The following is an 18,180-nucleotide window of genomic DNA, read 5'->3' as shown; positions in this document are numbered from 1 at the left end:
CGTTTTTCTCAGCTGTGCGTGTTTAAAAGTGAACTCCCTGTTCAATTTCCGAGCTTGTTATATAATTCACAATTGTATTGACGTTGCTTTGAAAGAGCTGAGTGTTTTTTCTTGATTTGGCTTTCTTCCACAATGGAAGTATAAGCTGAATCAAGAAAGAAAAGTCAGACCAGTCATGGCAACGTTGATGCAACTGTGAATTATACAATTATAAATAAGCTCTGAAGTTGAACAGGGAGTTCACTCTTAAATATGCACAGCAGAGAAGAACAACGTCCTTATGTGGGCATTTCAGTAAATAAAAATGTTTCCATCTGATCAGCTTCCACTGAGGTCAAAACAGCACTACTTTTATTGCAGACTTACTCTTCTCTCTCCATACTATAAAGTATGGTGACAACACACATTCATGTCATTCGTAGCAGTGTTTCTAGGCCACTCTTTGTATTTTGTTCACTGTATTGGCTCTGTAAAAATGTGTTTTAAAGTTAGTGGAAGCTGGATGTGTGTGTGTGTGTGTGTGTGTGGGATTGTGTGGGGTCTCTAGGAACAATGCACGAGTTGCTTGGCCTTTAGTCGCTCACGATGATTTTCACTGATCAGAAGTAGCACTCACTACGGAAAAGATTTGAGACCCCTGGCCTATACCGATTATTCTACCTGTTTGTGATTCTGCTTGCTCTGCAAATAAGAGTCAAACTCTTTCTTTAGCTCTCACTTTGAGTATAGCACGTGCCGTCCTAAATCTAGACTCTGCGTGCAACCTCCAGGAACCCAAAAACACACAATCCATCAAGGTCTTAGCGTTACTCAGGTACTGCAGCGGCTAAATGAGGAACAGATGCTCGGAGTCTGAAGTACAGTAGAAGAATGCACACATACATGTATAAAGAGCGGATAGGTTTTCAACATTCCTCTCTGAAGCCAGCTCTAGGGGGGCAACCACATTAAAGCCAAGGTAAATGTCTGGGTCATACTGCCACATCAAAAGGCGACTTCTAGATTTATGTTTCAAAGAAAAGTATGCGTCCATCTCCCTTGTGGAATACAAAATCTGTGTATTGGTCTTTCTTTTTAGTTCTGATCACTGCCAGGACAAATACATGCATTGGCAACGTGAACCACTTATGTATTTTAGATGGGGCCACTGCATTCTTCTCTATGTTTGCAGTCAGTATTTTTTAAGGGTTTCATGTGCAAATAGGTACTACGGGCCCCATTAGGATCGTGGGAGGGGGCGATCCACCCACCATCCTTGTAGCAAAGACCCCCCCGCCATATTACAATGGCTGGGGAGGTCCGCGGCGGAACGAAAGACTGCCAGCCGCTTTTCCGCCCGGTCGACAAGCCGACCAGGCGGAAAAGGGTTCAATATGGTGGCGGTGTCTGTTAGACACCACCAGCCATATTACAATGTGGGCGGGAACATGCCTTTCGGAAAGGCATGCAGAGTCTGCTTGCGGGGGCCCATTGCGGGCCCCCAGGAACTCTGGGGGGTGCACATGGTGGTACCTATGGTACCCCCCATGTATTTCAATGAACAACGTGGCAGGCACCGCGTGGTGCCTGTGACGTTGCACATTGAAAGGCACAACCTGCCTTTGTGGCATTACGGCGGGCAGTGCTTTGAGCACCGCCCGGCGAAATGTTGCAAATGTGCCATGCGCCCGCCAGTGTGGCGGGCACATCCTGACTGGTGGGCGCATCCTAAGTGGGAGTGCGGGACCGCCGCACCCTCAGCGGGCGGTCCCGTTTCCTCGGGGTATAGCAGGCGGACATACTAATGAACCCCTAAGTGTTATGAACAATGCCACATAAAACTAAGAAAATACAGAAAAACGATTTGAAAACAGGATCTCAGGTGTTGTGCTGCAATGATGCTGCTTAAAAGCTCTCTTCATTCACCACATCAACTATTTTCTGAATTGTTGAAAAGGGCCTGTTTTTCTAGTATCCTTGGGGGAACATTCAATCCCAGACCGGATTCTAGTAAACAAAGCTTCAAAGTACCTAGTACCACAGACGCCAAGTTACAGCACCTCAGCTGACTGTCTCAAGCACATTCATGAACTGCAGACCAGAGTGCCTCTCCTGGCCTGAGTAACTCAACTGTAGGTTTCACTGGTATCCCGTTTTATTTGTGCCCAGCACGCATGACAACAATGTGCGTGTATATTGATACCAAGGCTGTTTGAAAAGTTCTGAGACCCAGAACGAGGCTCAGTGGTCCGTGGGTCGCACCAAGTGTGCCTTCCTAGGACATGTGACTACTGTCCATGTTGCGACATAATCATAAAGCAGAGGTGGCAGCACACCTTTTTCAGCACAGAACAGGCCCTTTTCCTGTCCTTTAAAAGTGAGATTTGTTCACGCCTCACCCAGGTCAATTTCCACTGCCATGATGTGCTTAGAACCTGCACCAACATACCTGAGAGAGTGGTGTGTGCAGGGGGAGAATATAAGGTGGCTGGCACTGTGTCTCTATGTTGAAAGCAAGTGTGTGACTGTGAGGCCAGTGGGATCCAAGGGAAGCAGAAACCAACCCAAGTGCTGGAGTGGACTCTATGCCTTCATGATCATTTTTAAAACACCATTGGTGCGCTGTGCCCACGAAAAAAGAGAGGGAGCAACATAAGAGGTGATTTGAGTGCTGGAGAGGGCCCCACTGCCTCAAGATCACTGCTTAAACCATAACCGATGCACTGCACTAACCAAAGACAAGGAGGAAGCAATAGAGTCTCTGAATATGTCTGTGGCCTTCAAAGACTAGGTCTGGCAGCTCATGTTCTGTGCTGCCCCTATCGACGAGTGGATAGTTTCCAAAATTGAAGAATCTCCTGAATGGAGTGTGGGCTCTTCATTTGTTTGGGAGGGAGCTTTCACTTTGGCCTTTTCCTACACTAGAACATCAATCACCAGTCGAGGGCAGCATGGAACTCCCCAACAACATCAAAGGAAGGTGAGGCCACCACACACAGTCAGTCTCTACTCCCTACATTGCCCCCATGGGAGGCTTTGGACGGCTCGCCTCGGTACCCTGCATTTCAAATTTTAATGGGTATACTTGATTTTCATTTTGCAGTGCCATAGTAGGCCAGGCCGTGGGAAAGCAGTAGTAAAATGTCTCCACCACCACAGTTGTGGCCCAGTCATTGTTTAACCCCTCCCATGCTCATGACAGAACCGTTCCGTCACGAGCCTCGGGTGGGCTGTGCTGGTGACGGAACAGTTCCGTCACAGCCCGCTCGCCGCGCCTGCATGGCGCGAATTCCGCGCCTGCGTTGACGTTCTGAAGAGCGGGCGGGGCCGTGACGGAACCGTTCCGTCACAAGCACAGCTCACCCGAGGGCCGTGACGGAGCGGTTCCGTCACGAGTACGGGAGCGCCGCGCGGCCCCGCCTCCCCCTTAGCGCTGCGGCGGAATAGCCGCCGCAGCAAAGGGGTTAATGCCCTCTGTCCCTCAAAAAGGTATTGACACACATAGTGCTTGTTGGACCTAGATTACCCAAGCCTACATATGGTAGCTTGGCACAGTAGTGGTCTACAGCTAACTCCAGGCGTTGGCTAAGTACTTACACAGCTTACCCACAGTAACACATTGATGAACCACTAAAATAAAGACACAACACCTTTGTTTGCAAAAATACCGTTACCTTTTATAAAAATAATATGGCTCTTTGGATTTGAAAGCATACAGGTTATCACATCAATTGCTTTTAGGAATAAACATTGCACTTTTACTAGAGAAAATAGTTTTCACTCCTCCAGCTGTGGAAAAAGCAGTAAATCATATACTTTTATCAGAATTCAGCAGTACATTCAGAGAACTTCTTGGATAATTAATTGAAGCTCCTAGACTTCACACTCTACAGGGGTATTTTGCATTAATACACAATGACATCAATAACTCTTTACTACAGCCTACCAATTCATTGGTTATGTTAACACATCTAGGGTTACGTTGCCTAACCCCTTCTCTCCTTTGTCACAGAACGAATCTCCAGGGAAGTAGAAAGGTCAAGGCCCTTTTCTCTGCTTATGGACCTGTTTAAAATAGCTGTCAACCTTTTATCCCTTTTTACCCAACACTTCCCTCTTCACACTCCCACTCTCCTTACTGTCTGGGTGGCAGATATGCCACAGTCCATAGGCCTTCAGCTGGTACCCGCCTCTCAAGCTCCCCCGATCAGCTGTTTCCCTGCACTGACGTGGGAAGAGCCTTGCCGGCCTCCTCAGCCCAAGCGCGCGTTCTCCTGTCAGCGCTGGCTAGGGGGCCTCGTTTCAGGCTTAACGCGGTGATTTCCTGCGTCTGCGGATCACCAGGGGTTAGATGGGCGGTCGGTTGCCCAAGCGCTAGTTCCTCCAGCAAGCGCTCACAAGTAGGGGGTTCCGCTGTCAACGCGGCGCTCCGGAAAGTCGTCTGGCGCCACCTCAGGCAACCCGATGGACGCGCTGATCTCTGGGGCATGCGCGTTCCTCGCAATGGCTCCACCTCTCAGGTCGCGCTGCTCGTCGGCGCCTGCGTGTTCCTCCCCGGACCTCGTCTCGCAGGGAACACTGCACCCCTGGGCCTGCTCGACCCTAGGCCCCTCCTGCTGAAAGAAGCGGTCGCGCTACTGGCTTGCGCGGAAGCGTTTCCTCGCTTCTCCTGACGCGCCTGGTGCCCCCGGGGTCCCGCAGACGGACCACACTGCGCCGCTCCTCACACGCTGCTGCTTTCCTCCCCCGGCTCCAGAAGAAGTACCTCACAGATCGGGCACTCGCTCCTCCAGGTGCTCCAGGCTCCACAGTTCCCCAACCACCTCAAGGCGCTCCAAGGGGACCACAAATGACTCGCTACCCTGGTAGGTGCAGCGCTGGGCAGGGCATATAAGACTGAGTTTCAGAAAGCAGATCCTGTCAGTTTCTACAGGAATGCTGATCCAGAAGGGTTTTTCTTCTCACGAAGCTTGTTTTCTTGGTCAATAACTGTTGTCTTGAGAGAGGGATCGGTCAAGGGCTAAAGGGGGAACAATCCTCTGAAGTAACTGTCAGCCTCAAATGACAACTAGCTGCTCTCAGTGTGTCCACCTCCTCTCACCACTGCCTCACTCCTTTACTCTGGGGTCAGCACCAAATGGCTGCTGGTCACTGGCCTTATATAGGGTGGCCTGAGACCTGCAGAATTCTCTAGGGTATTCTAGAAAGTTCCCTAATGTTAACCTATGGACCTGTCCTCCAGTGGTGTCCGTTATGGCAGTTGGTGGACACCATCTTAGGTTTCTTGAGATCCCTAGATTTTCAAGGGGGCTGACTAGGCCTCACAGGTTATGAGGGAAAAATGGCGTCATCGCCAAGGAGCACCTAGCCTCCTGACAGCATTAAAAAAATTCCTGATGGACATATGTAAAAATAAAAATAGAAAGTCTGGGAGGCTAAGGGGGACAAAAATAAATCATGGTGGTTAGAGTCTTCCCAGAAGCAGACAGGTCTAACACGCGTCCCCCCCAGCTGAAAGTGGGGAGAACTACCCAACCCCTTGGGAGTCCTCATCACTAAGGCGGAAATACCTGGATAGACCGTCTGCATTGGCATGGTCTGCCCCAGGTCGATGTTCCACCCTGAAGTCCATTCCCTGTAGGGAGATGGACCACCTTAGCAACTTGGGATTCTCCCCCTTCATTTGCATCAGCCAACGAAGGGGGCGATGGTCAGTCTGAACTAGGAAGTGCGAACCAAACAGGTATGGTCGCAGCTTCTTCAGAGCCCAAACCACCGCAAAGGCTTCTCTCTCAATTGTACTCCACCTCCTTTCCCTGGGGAGTAGTCTCCTGGACAGGAAGACCACGGGTTGATCCAAGCCCTCATCATTTAGCTGCGATAACACTGCCCCAATGCCATGTTCTGACGCATCTGTTTGGACAATGAATTCTCTAGCAAAATTAGGGGCCTTGAGAATGGGAGCGGAACACAATGCTTGTTTCAAGGTCAGGAAGGCTCGCTGGCAAGCCTCCGTCCAGACTACCCGTCGGGGTTGCTTCTTGGAAGTAAGCTCAGTGAGAGGGGCCACAATAGTGCCATACCCCTTCACGAAGCGACGGTAATATCCAGTGAGGCCCAGGAAGGCTCGGTCCTCTGTTTGAGTCTTGGGGGGCTCCCAGGCGATGATAGCCTCAATCTTTGCCTGGAGGGGCTGCACCGTCCCTCTGCCCACCAAGTGACCTAGGTACACCACCGACCCTTGTCCGATCTGACACTTGCTGGCCTTGATGGTCAAGCCAGCCTGTTGCAGGGCATGAAGAACAGCTTGCAGGTGCTGCAAATGGTCCTCCCAGCTGCTGCTGAAGACAGCAATGTCGTCCAGGTATGCAGCAGAAAAAGCTTCCATTCCCGAAAGGACCCTGTTCACCAGCCTCTGAAAAGTGGCAGGGGCATTCTTGAGCCCAAAGGGCATCACACGAAATTGGTAGTGTCCCTCAGGTGTAGAGAAGGCTGACCTTTCCTTCGCCTCCTCAGTAAGGGAAATCTGCCAGTACCCTGAAGTTAGGTCAAAGGTACTTAAGTATTGGGCAGCTCCCAGCCGGTCAATAAGCTCATCCGCCCGTGGGATAGGATGTGCATCAGTTTTAGTCACTGAGTTCAAGCCTCGGTAGTCCACACAGAATCTCAATTCAGGTGTGGTGCCTGGTGGGGCAGCTTTTGGTACCAAAACCACCGGGCTAGACCAAGGGCTACCAGAAGGTTCAATCACCCCTAGCTCCAGCATCTTGGCGACTTCACTTTTGATGTTGGCCTTCACCTTGTCCGACAGCCGGTAGATTTTAGATTTCACAGGTGGGCTGTCTCCTGTGTCCACGTCATGGGTACACAGGTGGGTCCTACCTGGGACAAGGGAGAACAGGGGAGAAAATTGCTCCAGGATCTGGCGGCAATCACTTTGCTGTTCAGAAGTCAGGGATGGCGAGAGAATCACTCCCTCCACTGATCCATCTTTTTCTTTGTACGAGAGAAGATCAGGGAGAGGTTCACTTTCTTCTTCCTCTGCTCCATCGGTCACCAGCATTAAGACAACCTCGGGCCTCTCATGATGTGGCTTGAGACGATTGGCATGCAGCACCCTGAGGGGCTGCCTTGGGGTCTTAAGATCCACCAAATAGGTAGACTTCCCCTTTTTCTCTAAAACCTCAAAGGGGCCTGTCCAACGGTCCTGGAGGGCATTCAGCTCTCCAGGTTCCATTACCCACACTTTCTGTCCAGGCTCCAGTTCCACTGGGTGAGCGTTGTGGTCATACCACTCTTTCATAACTGTTTGGCTGGCCTCCAAGTTGTCTGAAGCCTGCTTCCACAACTTAGCCATTTGGCTCCGGAAGGCCAGCATGTAGCTCACCACGTCCTGGGGAAGCTTCCTGGGAGTCTGTTCCCATCCGTCTTTCACCAGGCTGAGAGGTCCCCTTACAGGGTGCCCATACAAAAGTTCGAAGGGGCTGAAGCCCACTCCCTTCTGTGGCACTTCCCTGTAGGAAAACAAGAGACAGGGTAGGAGGATGTCCCATTTCTTTCGTAGGCTCTCAGGAAGACTCCGTATCATACCTTTCAAGGTTTTGTTAAACCTTTCCACAAGACCATTGGTTTGTGGGTGATAGGGAGTAGTAAACCGATAGGTAACACCGCACTCCTTCCACATGGCCCGCATGTATGCTGAAAGGAAGTTAGTCCCCCTGTCGGAAATGACCTCCTTGGGGAAACCCACTCTGGTGAAAATCCCCATCAGGGCCCTTGCCACTGCAGGTGCAGTGATGGTCCTCAGAGGTATTGCCTCTGGGTACCGGGTGGCATGATCCACCAAAACCAGTATGAACCGATGTCCAGCTGAAGTTGGTGGATCCAATGGCCCTACAATGTCGATGCCCACCCTCTCAAAGGGGGTGCTAACGACGGGTAGTGGTTCCAGGGGAGCTTTTAGCTTCACCCCAGTTTTCCCACTGGCTTGGCAAGACACACACGTCCGACAATATGTATCCGACGCCACTTTCATTCGAGGCCAGTAGAAATGGGGGACAAGCCGGGCAAAGGTCTTGTCCTGTCCTAGGTGTCCTGCCAATGGTATCTCATGAGCCAGTTCCAGTAGAAAGGCTCTAAAGCATTGAGGGACCACCAAGGCTCTGGCTGAACCGTGGCCAGGTGTCTTGGGCTCACTGTAGAGGAGTCCATCCTCCCAGTAAATCTGGTAGCTCCCCTCAATGTTTCCCGCTGCCTGGGCGTTGGCCTGTTGCCGCAGCCCCTCGAGAGTAGGACACTCTTTCTGAGCTTTGCAGAACTCTTCCCGGGAAGGACCTCCCTCCACATGCCATTCAGTGGGGATGGGTAGGTTTTCCAGGGAAGCAACATTCTCCCCGGTGGACTCCAGATCCACCTCCGCAGGTGGTCCAGTTGTCTCACGAGGTGGAGATGTCGAGGCAGGGTCCTCCGGCCTCCTGTCCTTCTCCTCTCTGGCAGCCGGCTGGGCCATTGTTCCAGGCTCCAGCGTCAATTAACTCCCCCTTCGGGCAGTCGCGGACCTTGTGCTGACACAAGTCCAGTCAGGGGGTCCCAGCATCTCAGAGTGAGTCTGGTACTCCACCCTCCTCCAAGCATTGTGCTCCATATCATTCCCTAACAGGCAGTCAACAGGCACGGCAGGGCTTACGGCAACTCGAAGTGGACCTGCAACCCCTCCCCACTCAAAGGGAACCTGAGCCACAGGATAGTGGCCCAATCTGCCGTCAGCCATTACGGCGGGATGGAGTACATCTGGGATGACCTGCTCTGGAGACACCAGCTGACTCCTTACCATAGTCATGCTGGCTCCTGTGTCTCTCAGAGCCTCCCCTCTTCGGCCATTGATGGTGACCCACTGCTCATACTTAGTAGTATTAGAGGGCAGCTGGGTCTTGGGAACCATCTCTTTGTCTCCCAGGGACACTAAGGTGACACCCGCCCGCTCCCCTCCATTAACCAAAGGTATCTCCTCCCCGAGCACTACACTAGTGATTCCCGGGGCTTTTCCTCCAGTGGGAGGGGGTGGTCTTTTTGGGCACCTCACATCTCCTTTATAGTGTCCCACACCACCACACTCAAAACAATGAACAACCCTTGGCTGCTGGCTTTGGCCAGGGGTAGGGTTGCGAGGGGGGTTACTCTTGGGGATGAATCCTCTGCCCCTTCCTTGCGAAGTATTTTGTGGCCCTTTTGAGAACTCCCTCTTAGTTTCCCCTCCCTCTTTCCTCTGGGGGGCGCCCTGTCCTTGCTTCTGGGAATTCCCTCCAGTCCCCTTAGTCGACACCCGGGTACTAACCCAGATGTCCGCCTCCTCAGCAAGCTTCCTGGGGCTGGTCAGCTTGCTGTCCACCAGATGCTGTCTTAGCTCGGGAAGACACTTCTCGAGTAGGTGTTCCTTGAGTATGAGGTCATATAGTCCCTCATAGTCCCCTACATCGCTGCCTCTTACCCAACCCTCCAGGGCCTTCCTGGAGTAGTCCAAGAAATCTACCCAGTTTTGCGTGCCCAGCTTGTAGCTGCCCCGGAACTTTTGCCTATATTTCTCAGGGGTCAACCCAAACTTCTTGAGCAGCGCTGATTTCATAGCCGGATAGTAGGTCTGTTCACTCTGGTCAAGAGCCAACAAAGTATCCCTGCCAGTGGGGGGCATGTATTTGTATAACCCACCTCCCCAGTGGACTTCCAGAATCCCATGGGCCCTTAGCGAGACCTCGTAGGCGGCTAGCCATTTAGCAATGTCGTCACTGGGTACATAACAAGCCATAATATCTTTTGGTAGGTACGGTCTAGGTTCTTTGATGTTGGTCTGGGTATCGCTGCCACCATTCTCTGATTTGGGGGATCCTCGGTTTAGGGCTTGTAAATCCATCTCTTTGATGGTTCGCTCATGTGCCAACCTCCTATCCTCCCTTTCCATGTCCATCCTGGCTAGTTCTATTTTCAACCTCCTCTCCTCCCTCCTATCTTCCAGCTCGGCTTCGGTTAAGCCCCTGTCTGAAACACTGCTGCTTGCCCTTGAAGGTAACCTGGGACCTGTCAGAAGATTCCCTCTCCCCATTTGGTTCAGCAATGCAGCCTCAGTAACAGTGTCCCCATCACCCACTTCCATTTCTGGTTCCTCCCTTAGGCGAGCTTCTAACCATGCCCTTATGCTTGTCAGCAACTCTCCTTTCTTGGCACCTTTATTGAAAAATACCCCGTTCTGCTGACACCAATCCCTGAGTTGGGCCACAGTATTGGCTTCCAACTCTTTAAGATTCACCTCCAGCTTTGCCATGGTATAAAATTACTCACAGGAGAAACCCACGAAGTGACTTGAGGTTAACCTCCACCCACCACCAGAAGTAAATTTAGAAAAATCAAAAATATAAATTAGGAGGGCCGCAGGGAGAAAACTCCAGGTGGGGTCTCGTGGTTGTCACTGTGTTACTAATAAGTGAGTGTAAGTACAAATCCGTGATCCCACCGCTGAAACACCAATTATGTTGGACCTAGATTACCCAAGCCTACATATGGTAGCTTGGCACAGTAGTGGTCTACAGCTAACTCCAGGCGTTGGCTAAGTACTTACACAGCTTACCCACAGTAACACATTGATGAACCACTAAAATAAAGACACAACACCTTTGTTTGCAAAAATACCGTTACCTTTTATAAAAATAATATGGCTCTTTGGATTTGAAAGCATACAGGTTATCACATCAATTGCTTTTAGGAATAAACATTGCACTTTTACTAGAGAAAATAGTTTTCACTCCTCCAGCTGTGGAAAAAGCAGTAAATCATATACTTTTATCAGAATTCAGCAGTACATTCAGAGAACTTCTTGGATAATTAATTGAAGCTCCTAGACTTCACACTCTACAGGGGTATTTTGCATTAATACACAATGACATCAATAACTCTTTACTACAGCCTACCAATTCATTGGTTATGTTAACACATCTAGGGTTACGTTGCCTAACCCCTTCTCTCCTTTGTCACAGAACGAATCTCCAGGGAAGTAGAAAGGTCAAGGCCCTTTTCTCTGCTTATGGACCTGTTTAAAATAGCTGTCAACCTTTTATCCCTTTTTACCCAACACTTCCCTCTTCACACTCCCACTCTCCTTACTGTCTGGGTGGCAGATATGCCACAGTCCATAGGCCTTCAGCTGGTACCCGCCTCTCAAGCTCCCCCGATCAGCTGTTTCCCTGCACTGACGTGGGAAGAGCCTTGCCGGCCTCCTCAGCCCAAGCGCGCGTTCTCCTGTCAGCGCTGGCTAGGGGGCCTCGTTTCAGGCTTAACGCGGTGATTTCCTGCGTCTGCGGATCACCAGGGGTTAGATGGGCGGTCGGTTGCCCAAGCGCTAGTTCCTCCAGCAAGCGCTCACAAGTAGGGGGTTCCGCTGTCAACGCGGCGCTCCGGAAAGTCGTCTGGCGCCACCTCAGGCAACCCGATGGACGCGCTGATCTCTGGGGCATGCGCGTTCCTCGCAATGGCTCCACCTCTCAGGTCGCGCTGCTCGTCGGCGCCTGCGTGTTCCTCCCCGGACCTCGTCTCGCAGGGAACACTGCACCCCTGGGCCTGCTCGACCCTAGGCCCCTCCTGCTGAAAGAAGCGGTCGCGCTACTGGCTTGCGCGGAAGCGTTTCCTCGCTTCTCCTGACGCGCCTGGTGCCCCCGGGGTCCCGCAGACGGACCACACTGCGCCGCTCCTCACACGCTGCTGCTTTCCTCCCCCGGCTCCAGAAGAAGTACCTCACAGATCGGGCACTCGCTCCTCCAGGTGCTCCAGGCTCCACAGTTCCCCAACCACCTCAAGGCGCTCCAAGGGGACCACAAATGACTCGCTACCCTGGTAGGTGCAGCGCTGGGCAGGGCATATAAGACTGAGTTTCAGAAAGCAGATCCTGTCAGTTTCTACAGGAATGCTGATCCAGAAGGGTTTTTCTTCTCACGAAGCTTGTTTTCTTGGTCAATAACTGTTGTCTTGAGAGAGGGATCGGTCAAGGGCTAAAGGGGGAACAATCCTCTGAAGTAACTGTCAGCCTCAAATGACAACTAGCTGCTCTCAGTGTGTCCACCTCCTCTCACCACTGCCTCACTCCTTTACTCTGGGGTCAGCACCAAATGGCTGCTGGTCACTGGCCTTATATAGGGTGGCCTGAGACCTGCAGAATTCTCTAGGGTATTCTAGAAAGTTCCCTAATGTTAACCTATGGACCTGTCCTCCAGTGGTGTCCGTTATGGCAGTTGGTGGACACCATCTTAGGTTTCTTGAGATCCCTAGATTTTCAAGGGGGCTGACTAGGCCTCACAGGTTATGAGGGAAAAATGGCGTCATCGCCAAGGAGCACCTAGCCTCCTGACAGCATTAAAAAAATTCCTGATGGACATATGTAAAAATAAAAATAGAAAGTCTGGGAGGCTAAGGGGGACAAAAATAAATCATGGTGGTTAGAGTCTTCCCAGAAGCAGACAGGTCTAACAGTGCTAATCATGCACTTGAACTAAATAGAGGGAATCTTAGTCAAGTTAATCTTCCATTTGCAAGCCTAGATAGAAGCACGTATACTTTACACATAATCATGTATGCATGCGTGTTTTGACCATCTCTTCGAGGTAGCGTCTCAAAGCCTATCTCTTGGGCAAGATGAATACACAGGACTCATTTTGGTTGAAAAACATAGGAGAATTAAGCACCTTATGGTTTTATGAAAAGTCACCACAATAGAAGTTTTGGCAACAATATTTTATGAAATCACCCAAGATTTAACACCCCTCTGGACCCCAAGTCATTAAAAGGATATGCAGCAAAAGTTTGGAAGATGGAACAGGCAATTCCGAACTCTTCAGCCAGTCCAAGTAAACTTGACCTCTCTTTTCTACACCCTCCTAATAGCACCTCCAAAAGGTTATGTATCTTGATTTCTTCCCATCTTGGAATATATCAGATTGCAAAAATGGATGCAAGAGACCACGCCAAAGAAATTGCAACTTGCTGTTTTCTTTGACTCTACCAAGGGGTGCCTTTAGTGTCAGATTGAGCTATAGGTCGATCTACTTCCTGAACAATATGTTCAGTCCCTCCCCATCCAAGGAAGTTTTATGAAGCGTACCCAAGCGTTAGATTTCATAATCCTAGAATTTAGGCATCGAAACTGGAGAAATCGACTTAGTGACAAACAGGAATACTTCTCGCCAGTACATGTCTCTTTTTGATTGTGATGACCTTACCTTGCCGTGCTGTGTACTCATTGTCTTCAATCAGCCTTGCCAGCCCAAAGTCTGCGATCTTGCAGATGAGGCCATTCCCCACGAGTATGTTGGCAGATCGCAAGTCCCGGTGGATGTAATTCATTCGCTCAATATAAGCCATGCCTCCTGCCACCTGTTGGAACAATACAGCATGTATAATGCAAAATCAAGGCCAACTTCTACATCAGAAATTATCACTTTTTTGGTTTCTTTTTCTCTTTTTGCACATACCTGTGCTGCCATGTCCACTAAATTTGGCAACTTTAAGTTTCTCCCTTCTCCATCTTTGAGGAAATCTAGTAAACTTCCTGAAAATGCAAAACATGTACAGTGTTACAGAAAGTTGAGATAACGTTAAATACATCTATTAAAATGACTTAGGCGTAATATCCTGTCAATGGAGTACAGGTTACCTGGAACTCAAAACAGGCACTGAGCATGTGAAAATAAGGGGCATTGAATAACGTCCCTTACCGCTCTTGCAGAAGTAAGGTGAAACCATATGTACTATAGTTATGGATTATGATCAAGACATAGGGTTGGGGAAATCAACCTCATATCCAGTTTGAAGCTAATATTTGTTTCTTGGAAATGTGTAGGCATTATTATTATTAAAAGAGTATCTCTTTGCACCTTTATAAGTGGGCAAGTCCATTACTGGGCAAAACGCGGTCCCTGTGGTGCTACAACTCCAAACCTGAGTGCCAATAAGGGTGCAGCTCCATTTATGGGTGCTCTTATAGTAGTTCCTAAACAGAAGGTCCTTGTATTCCTATACTCTTTTGAAAGCGAGCAATACGATCCATAATTAGCATTCTTAGGAAGAAAATTATTTATAGTCAGATTGCATAAACTGTTCAGGGAGGGCACTCAGTTGCTACTTAGCATGCATTATATAACTTATTGTGAGGGAAAGTTCATGAAATCTGTTCCTTTCTGCACAGGTCAGTGCTATTTTGCAACAGCCAAATCAAACTGAAGCTAAAAAACATACAGCCAGATTCATCAAAGCAAAATCGCAAAGGGCCAGATTCTGAGAATCTGGCCCTTTGCGAGCGCTATTTTTGCATTTGGGATGCATCATCCCAAATGCAAAAATCGCAATTCTAGAAATTGCTAAATTGCGATTATTTGCATTTAAGGAATCTCAATTTGAGATTCCTTAAATGCAATTCATGAACCATTTTAAAATTGCGAATTCACAATCTGGGGCCGCTATTTACTGCGAAGTCTAACTACGTGGTAAATAGCAGAAACTTAGAAAAATGCCATTTAGTGCATTTTTCTAAGTTGTATGTTACACACACACATGTCCTTGGGACATGTGTGTGCGCAACACCAGTGTACATTACCATTTCAGGGGTGCAACAGGGTGTCCTTTGGACACCCTGGCACCCTTGAAATTGCTTCCTTAATTGCGATTCGCTAATTGCTAATCGCAAATAAGGAATGACTCCCCATTCATTCCTATGGGCCTTTACGTTAGGGGGGTGGTCCGTCCCGTCCTCCTCCGTCCCCGGACGGCCACAGACGGCCCGCCCTTTGCCCGGGCTTAGCCCGGCGCAGACCGCGCGCGGGCCCGCGACGCGGGGGCTGTCCATTATTTCAAGCGCCTCCGGGCGCACAGGTGGCGTGGTGACCTCCGCCGCTGGGGAGCCGCTAAGGAGCCTGGGTTTTGTGGTCCTCTTCTCGACGGCCTGCTCGGGTGGTAGGGAGAGGCGGCGAGAGGACCAGTAGCGCAAGGAACCCCCGAGTGTCAGCAGCAGGGAAAGGCGAAGGATTCAAGCCCCCACAGTCCAAAAAGTAAGTGCGGTAACACCCGCTCCGCCGAGGCTGTCCATTATTTCAAGCGCCTCCGGGCGCACAGGTGGCGTGGTGACTTCCGCCGCTGGGTAGCTGCTAAGGAGCCTGGGTCTTGTGGTCCTCTTCTCGGCGGCCTGCTCGGGTGGTAGGGAGCGGCGGCGAGAGGACCAGCAGCGCAAGGAACCCCCGAGTGTCAGCAGCAGGGAAAGTCAAAGGATTCAAGCCCCCACAGTCCAAAAAGTAAGTGCGGTAACACCCGCTCCGCCGAGGCTGTCCGTTATTTCAAGCGCCTCCGGGCCCACAGGTGGCGTGGTGACCTCCGCCGCTGGGGAGCCGCTAAGGAGCCTGGGTCTTGAGGTCCTCTTCTCGGCGGCCTGCTCGGGTGGTAGGGAGCGTCGGCGAGAGGACCAGCAGCGCAAGGAACCCCCGAGTGTCAGCAGCAGGGAAAGGCGAAGGATTCAAGCCCCCACAGTCCAAAAAGTAAGTGCGGTAACCCCAAAAAGTAAGTGCGGGAAAGCCATTCATTATTTGCAATTAGCAATTAGGGAATCGCAAATAAGGAAGCAGTAGAAATCGCTAAAAATATTGCAATGTCTACATGCATCCCGTTTTGCGAGTCTTTAATAGCGAATCCTTAAAATTCGCTATTAAGGACTCGCAAAACATGACTATGATGAATCTGCGGGATAGCCTTCTAATCTATAATATTGTGTTAAACAGTTTCAGATTAGTCTACCTTATGTAGAAGAATAGCTTCTTAATATCTACAACGGCTTGGTTGGGGAAGGCTTGGCCAAGTGTCTGTCGTCACCATAGAAGAATGTAGGAGGTCACTAATTATTGAAAGTGTTAATATAAGTGAAAGTATAAATGATGGACACCATTAATAATTGCTATCTCTTTAAGAGGAAATTGAATAACTTCACGTTTGTGGGGTTAAGCAGGGACGGATGAAATGATGGATAGTGGATGAGATCCAGGATAAAGGTGAATGCCCAGAATTAGTTCTATACAGTGAACTATTGTTTTCTGATGTATGATCGAAATGCAGCAGAAATACAAACATCATTTACCTATATAAAATGGTTTGCAGCTTGAGTCTACTAGATGCATAGTTCCGACATCTAATGATTGGGCTCAGAATTGTATCGAACAAGCATTGTCAAATACAATAGGTCTGGAGTTTGGCAATTCTTGTTTTGTTATAGTTTTTATGAAACTTTATTGTTCAGAAAGCCGCCAGGCTCTCAACAATTAAAACAATTGGCTAAAGGCAAAAAAAAAAATTGGGCGCACAAAATCACACATTCCCATAGCACTCCCTGGCACTGAAGGAAATATTTTGTATGTGGATGTGCTCTTTATGAAAAGGCTTTGCTACAGTAAGGAGTTAGGTCCTGGGACGTGAAGTTGGTTGGACCATCAAATTCTCAAAAATATAAAGATTACCAACTCCACACTTCTTTCTTTTCTCTAAGTTGTGAGCAACAAACCAATATTAATTTTGAGTTTGTTGGGTATCCTTTATTCTTACCCTTTAATATTTTTTTTATTTCATAATTTTTATCTTTCATGTATGAGAAAAACACTGTACATTCTACACAATTTTACACATATATACAAAACAATTCTACAACACATATATATACATTATGTATACATTTCACATCTGTTTCTTTTACCCACAAACAGTTAATCTTTACACGGTGTCCTAAAAGTAATTATAACTATAAAAAACACCAATAAAGGACAAAGTCACGCTCAACTGAAGGTTAAATGGAATTCAAATCCATGCTCTGGTCTGATTAACATTTATTGTCATTTTTGTTTCTCCCCTTCTATATTATGAAAAGGCAGCATGCCTTAATTCATAGTGAAGTCAACTAATAGCTGAAGTTGGCTGACACTTGCCGCCTGTTGGGGTTGGGGAAAGGAGAATGTGAATGACACAACCACAGACTAATGGATGAAGTTTGACTGAAGGCTGAAAACCCTGTAGTAAATAGGTTATCCACATCATTTTAGTAAAATCAATAGGTCTTTGCTAACACATATCTAAAATAAAAAGACAGATGGTTTGGCATTGGCTGACAGCCTCTTACCTTTGTGAAAGAAGGAAAGATAGAAAGAAGGTAAGAAAGACAGAAAGAGGGCGAGAAAGAAAGAAGAAACCAGGATCTAAGAAAGAAAGAAGGATCAAACGAAAGAGAGAAAGAAAGAAGGATAGATAGAAAGAATGAGCAAAGAGAGAAGGATAGAAAGAAGGAAGGAAATAAAGAAAATATAAACAAAAATGAGCGTATATTCATTATTCATGTAAGCTGCTGTCGGTATTATTGTCGTCCTTCAAAAAACTGTGTTCTCTACAACTTTCTCTGAGTAGCTCCAGAGTTGATGCACTGTTGTTATTGAAGTGTCCGCATTTTCATAATTTTTTTATTTCACATATACATTATTACACAAAGACTGCTGACCATTCATCGAATGCACACCACATGAAGTTGCTTACATATCGGGATAGCTTACTCAGAATCAACCCACTGAGCTATCTCAGCAGCAAGCAAAGGTGTCACTGATTCCACAGTAATGAGCTATCTACCTGACTCATGAATGTATTCATAATTACACTCTTAATAGGTTATTTCACCTGCATCAAAAGAATCCATTTTTATTCTGTAAATTAACTATCTCACTGCCGCATGAAGATAACCGTAATTCTAGTTTCAGATACTAGCAACCGTTCTCCGCTTTTTCCAAGAGTCAAAGTATAAAATATTGGATACTAAAACAAAAATTACCCCCATAAATAAGAGTGTTACAAATGTGCTGAAAATGAAACGCAATAAAGGTGATCTTTTTTCCTGCGCTAAGTTTACTAGAAAACCATTTGTGGAACTAAGCCCTGGATAAACAATTCTGCAGAATAGTCTGCTTATGAGTTGACATCCTATAATATTGAGGCTTTCAGTTTGTGTATCATATTAGAATAGATAAATAATGTAACGTTTTGTGTGCATAGTAAAAAGGGGATAACATATTAGAGAACCGTTTCCAAAGGGCAGAATTGTATGTCTATTTGTATAGCACACTAATCACCCTTCATGGCATCCAGTTATTTGAG

General features: G+C 48.3%; 1 protein-coding gene across 4 annotated transcripts in view; it reads right to left on the bottom strand.

Annotated features, from left to right (window-relative positions):
* The window catches only part of FYN (FYN proto-oncogene, Src family tyrosine kinase), a 541,378-nt gene that overhangs the window by 73,121 nt on the left and 450,077 nt on the right, over nucleotides 1–18,180 (bottom strand). For all 4 annotated transcript variants that reach the window (XM_078649135.1, XM_078649136.1, XM_078649133.1 and 1 more), the window contains 2 exons: nucleotides 13,488–13,564; nucleotides 13,236–13,389 (listed from right to left, as the gene is read on the bottom strand). In XM_078649135.1, the coding sequence (XP_078505261.1) occupies nucleotides 13,236–13,389; nucleotides 13,488–13,564 (231 nt within the window). The remainder of the gene's footprint in view (nucleotides 1–13,235; nucleotides 13,390–13,487; nucleotides 13,565–18,180) is intronic.

This window comes from Lissotriton helveticus, chromosome 6, assembly GCF_964261635.1.
Source record: "Lissotriton helveticus chromosome 6, aLisHel1.1, whole genome shotgun sequence".
In the NCBI taxonomy this organism is placed as follows: domain Eukaryota; kingdom Metazoa; phylum Chordata; class Amphibia; order Caudata; family Salamandridae; genus Lissotriton; species Lissotriton helveticus.
The sequence above is the reverse complement of the archived record's forward strand: the minus strand, read 5'-3'. Positions and strand labels throughout refer to the sequence as shown.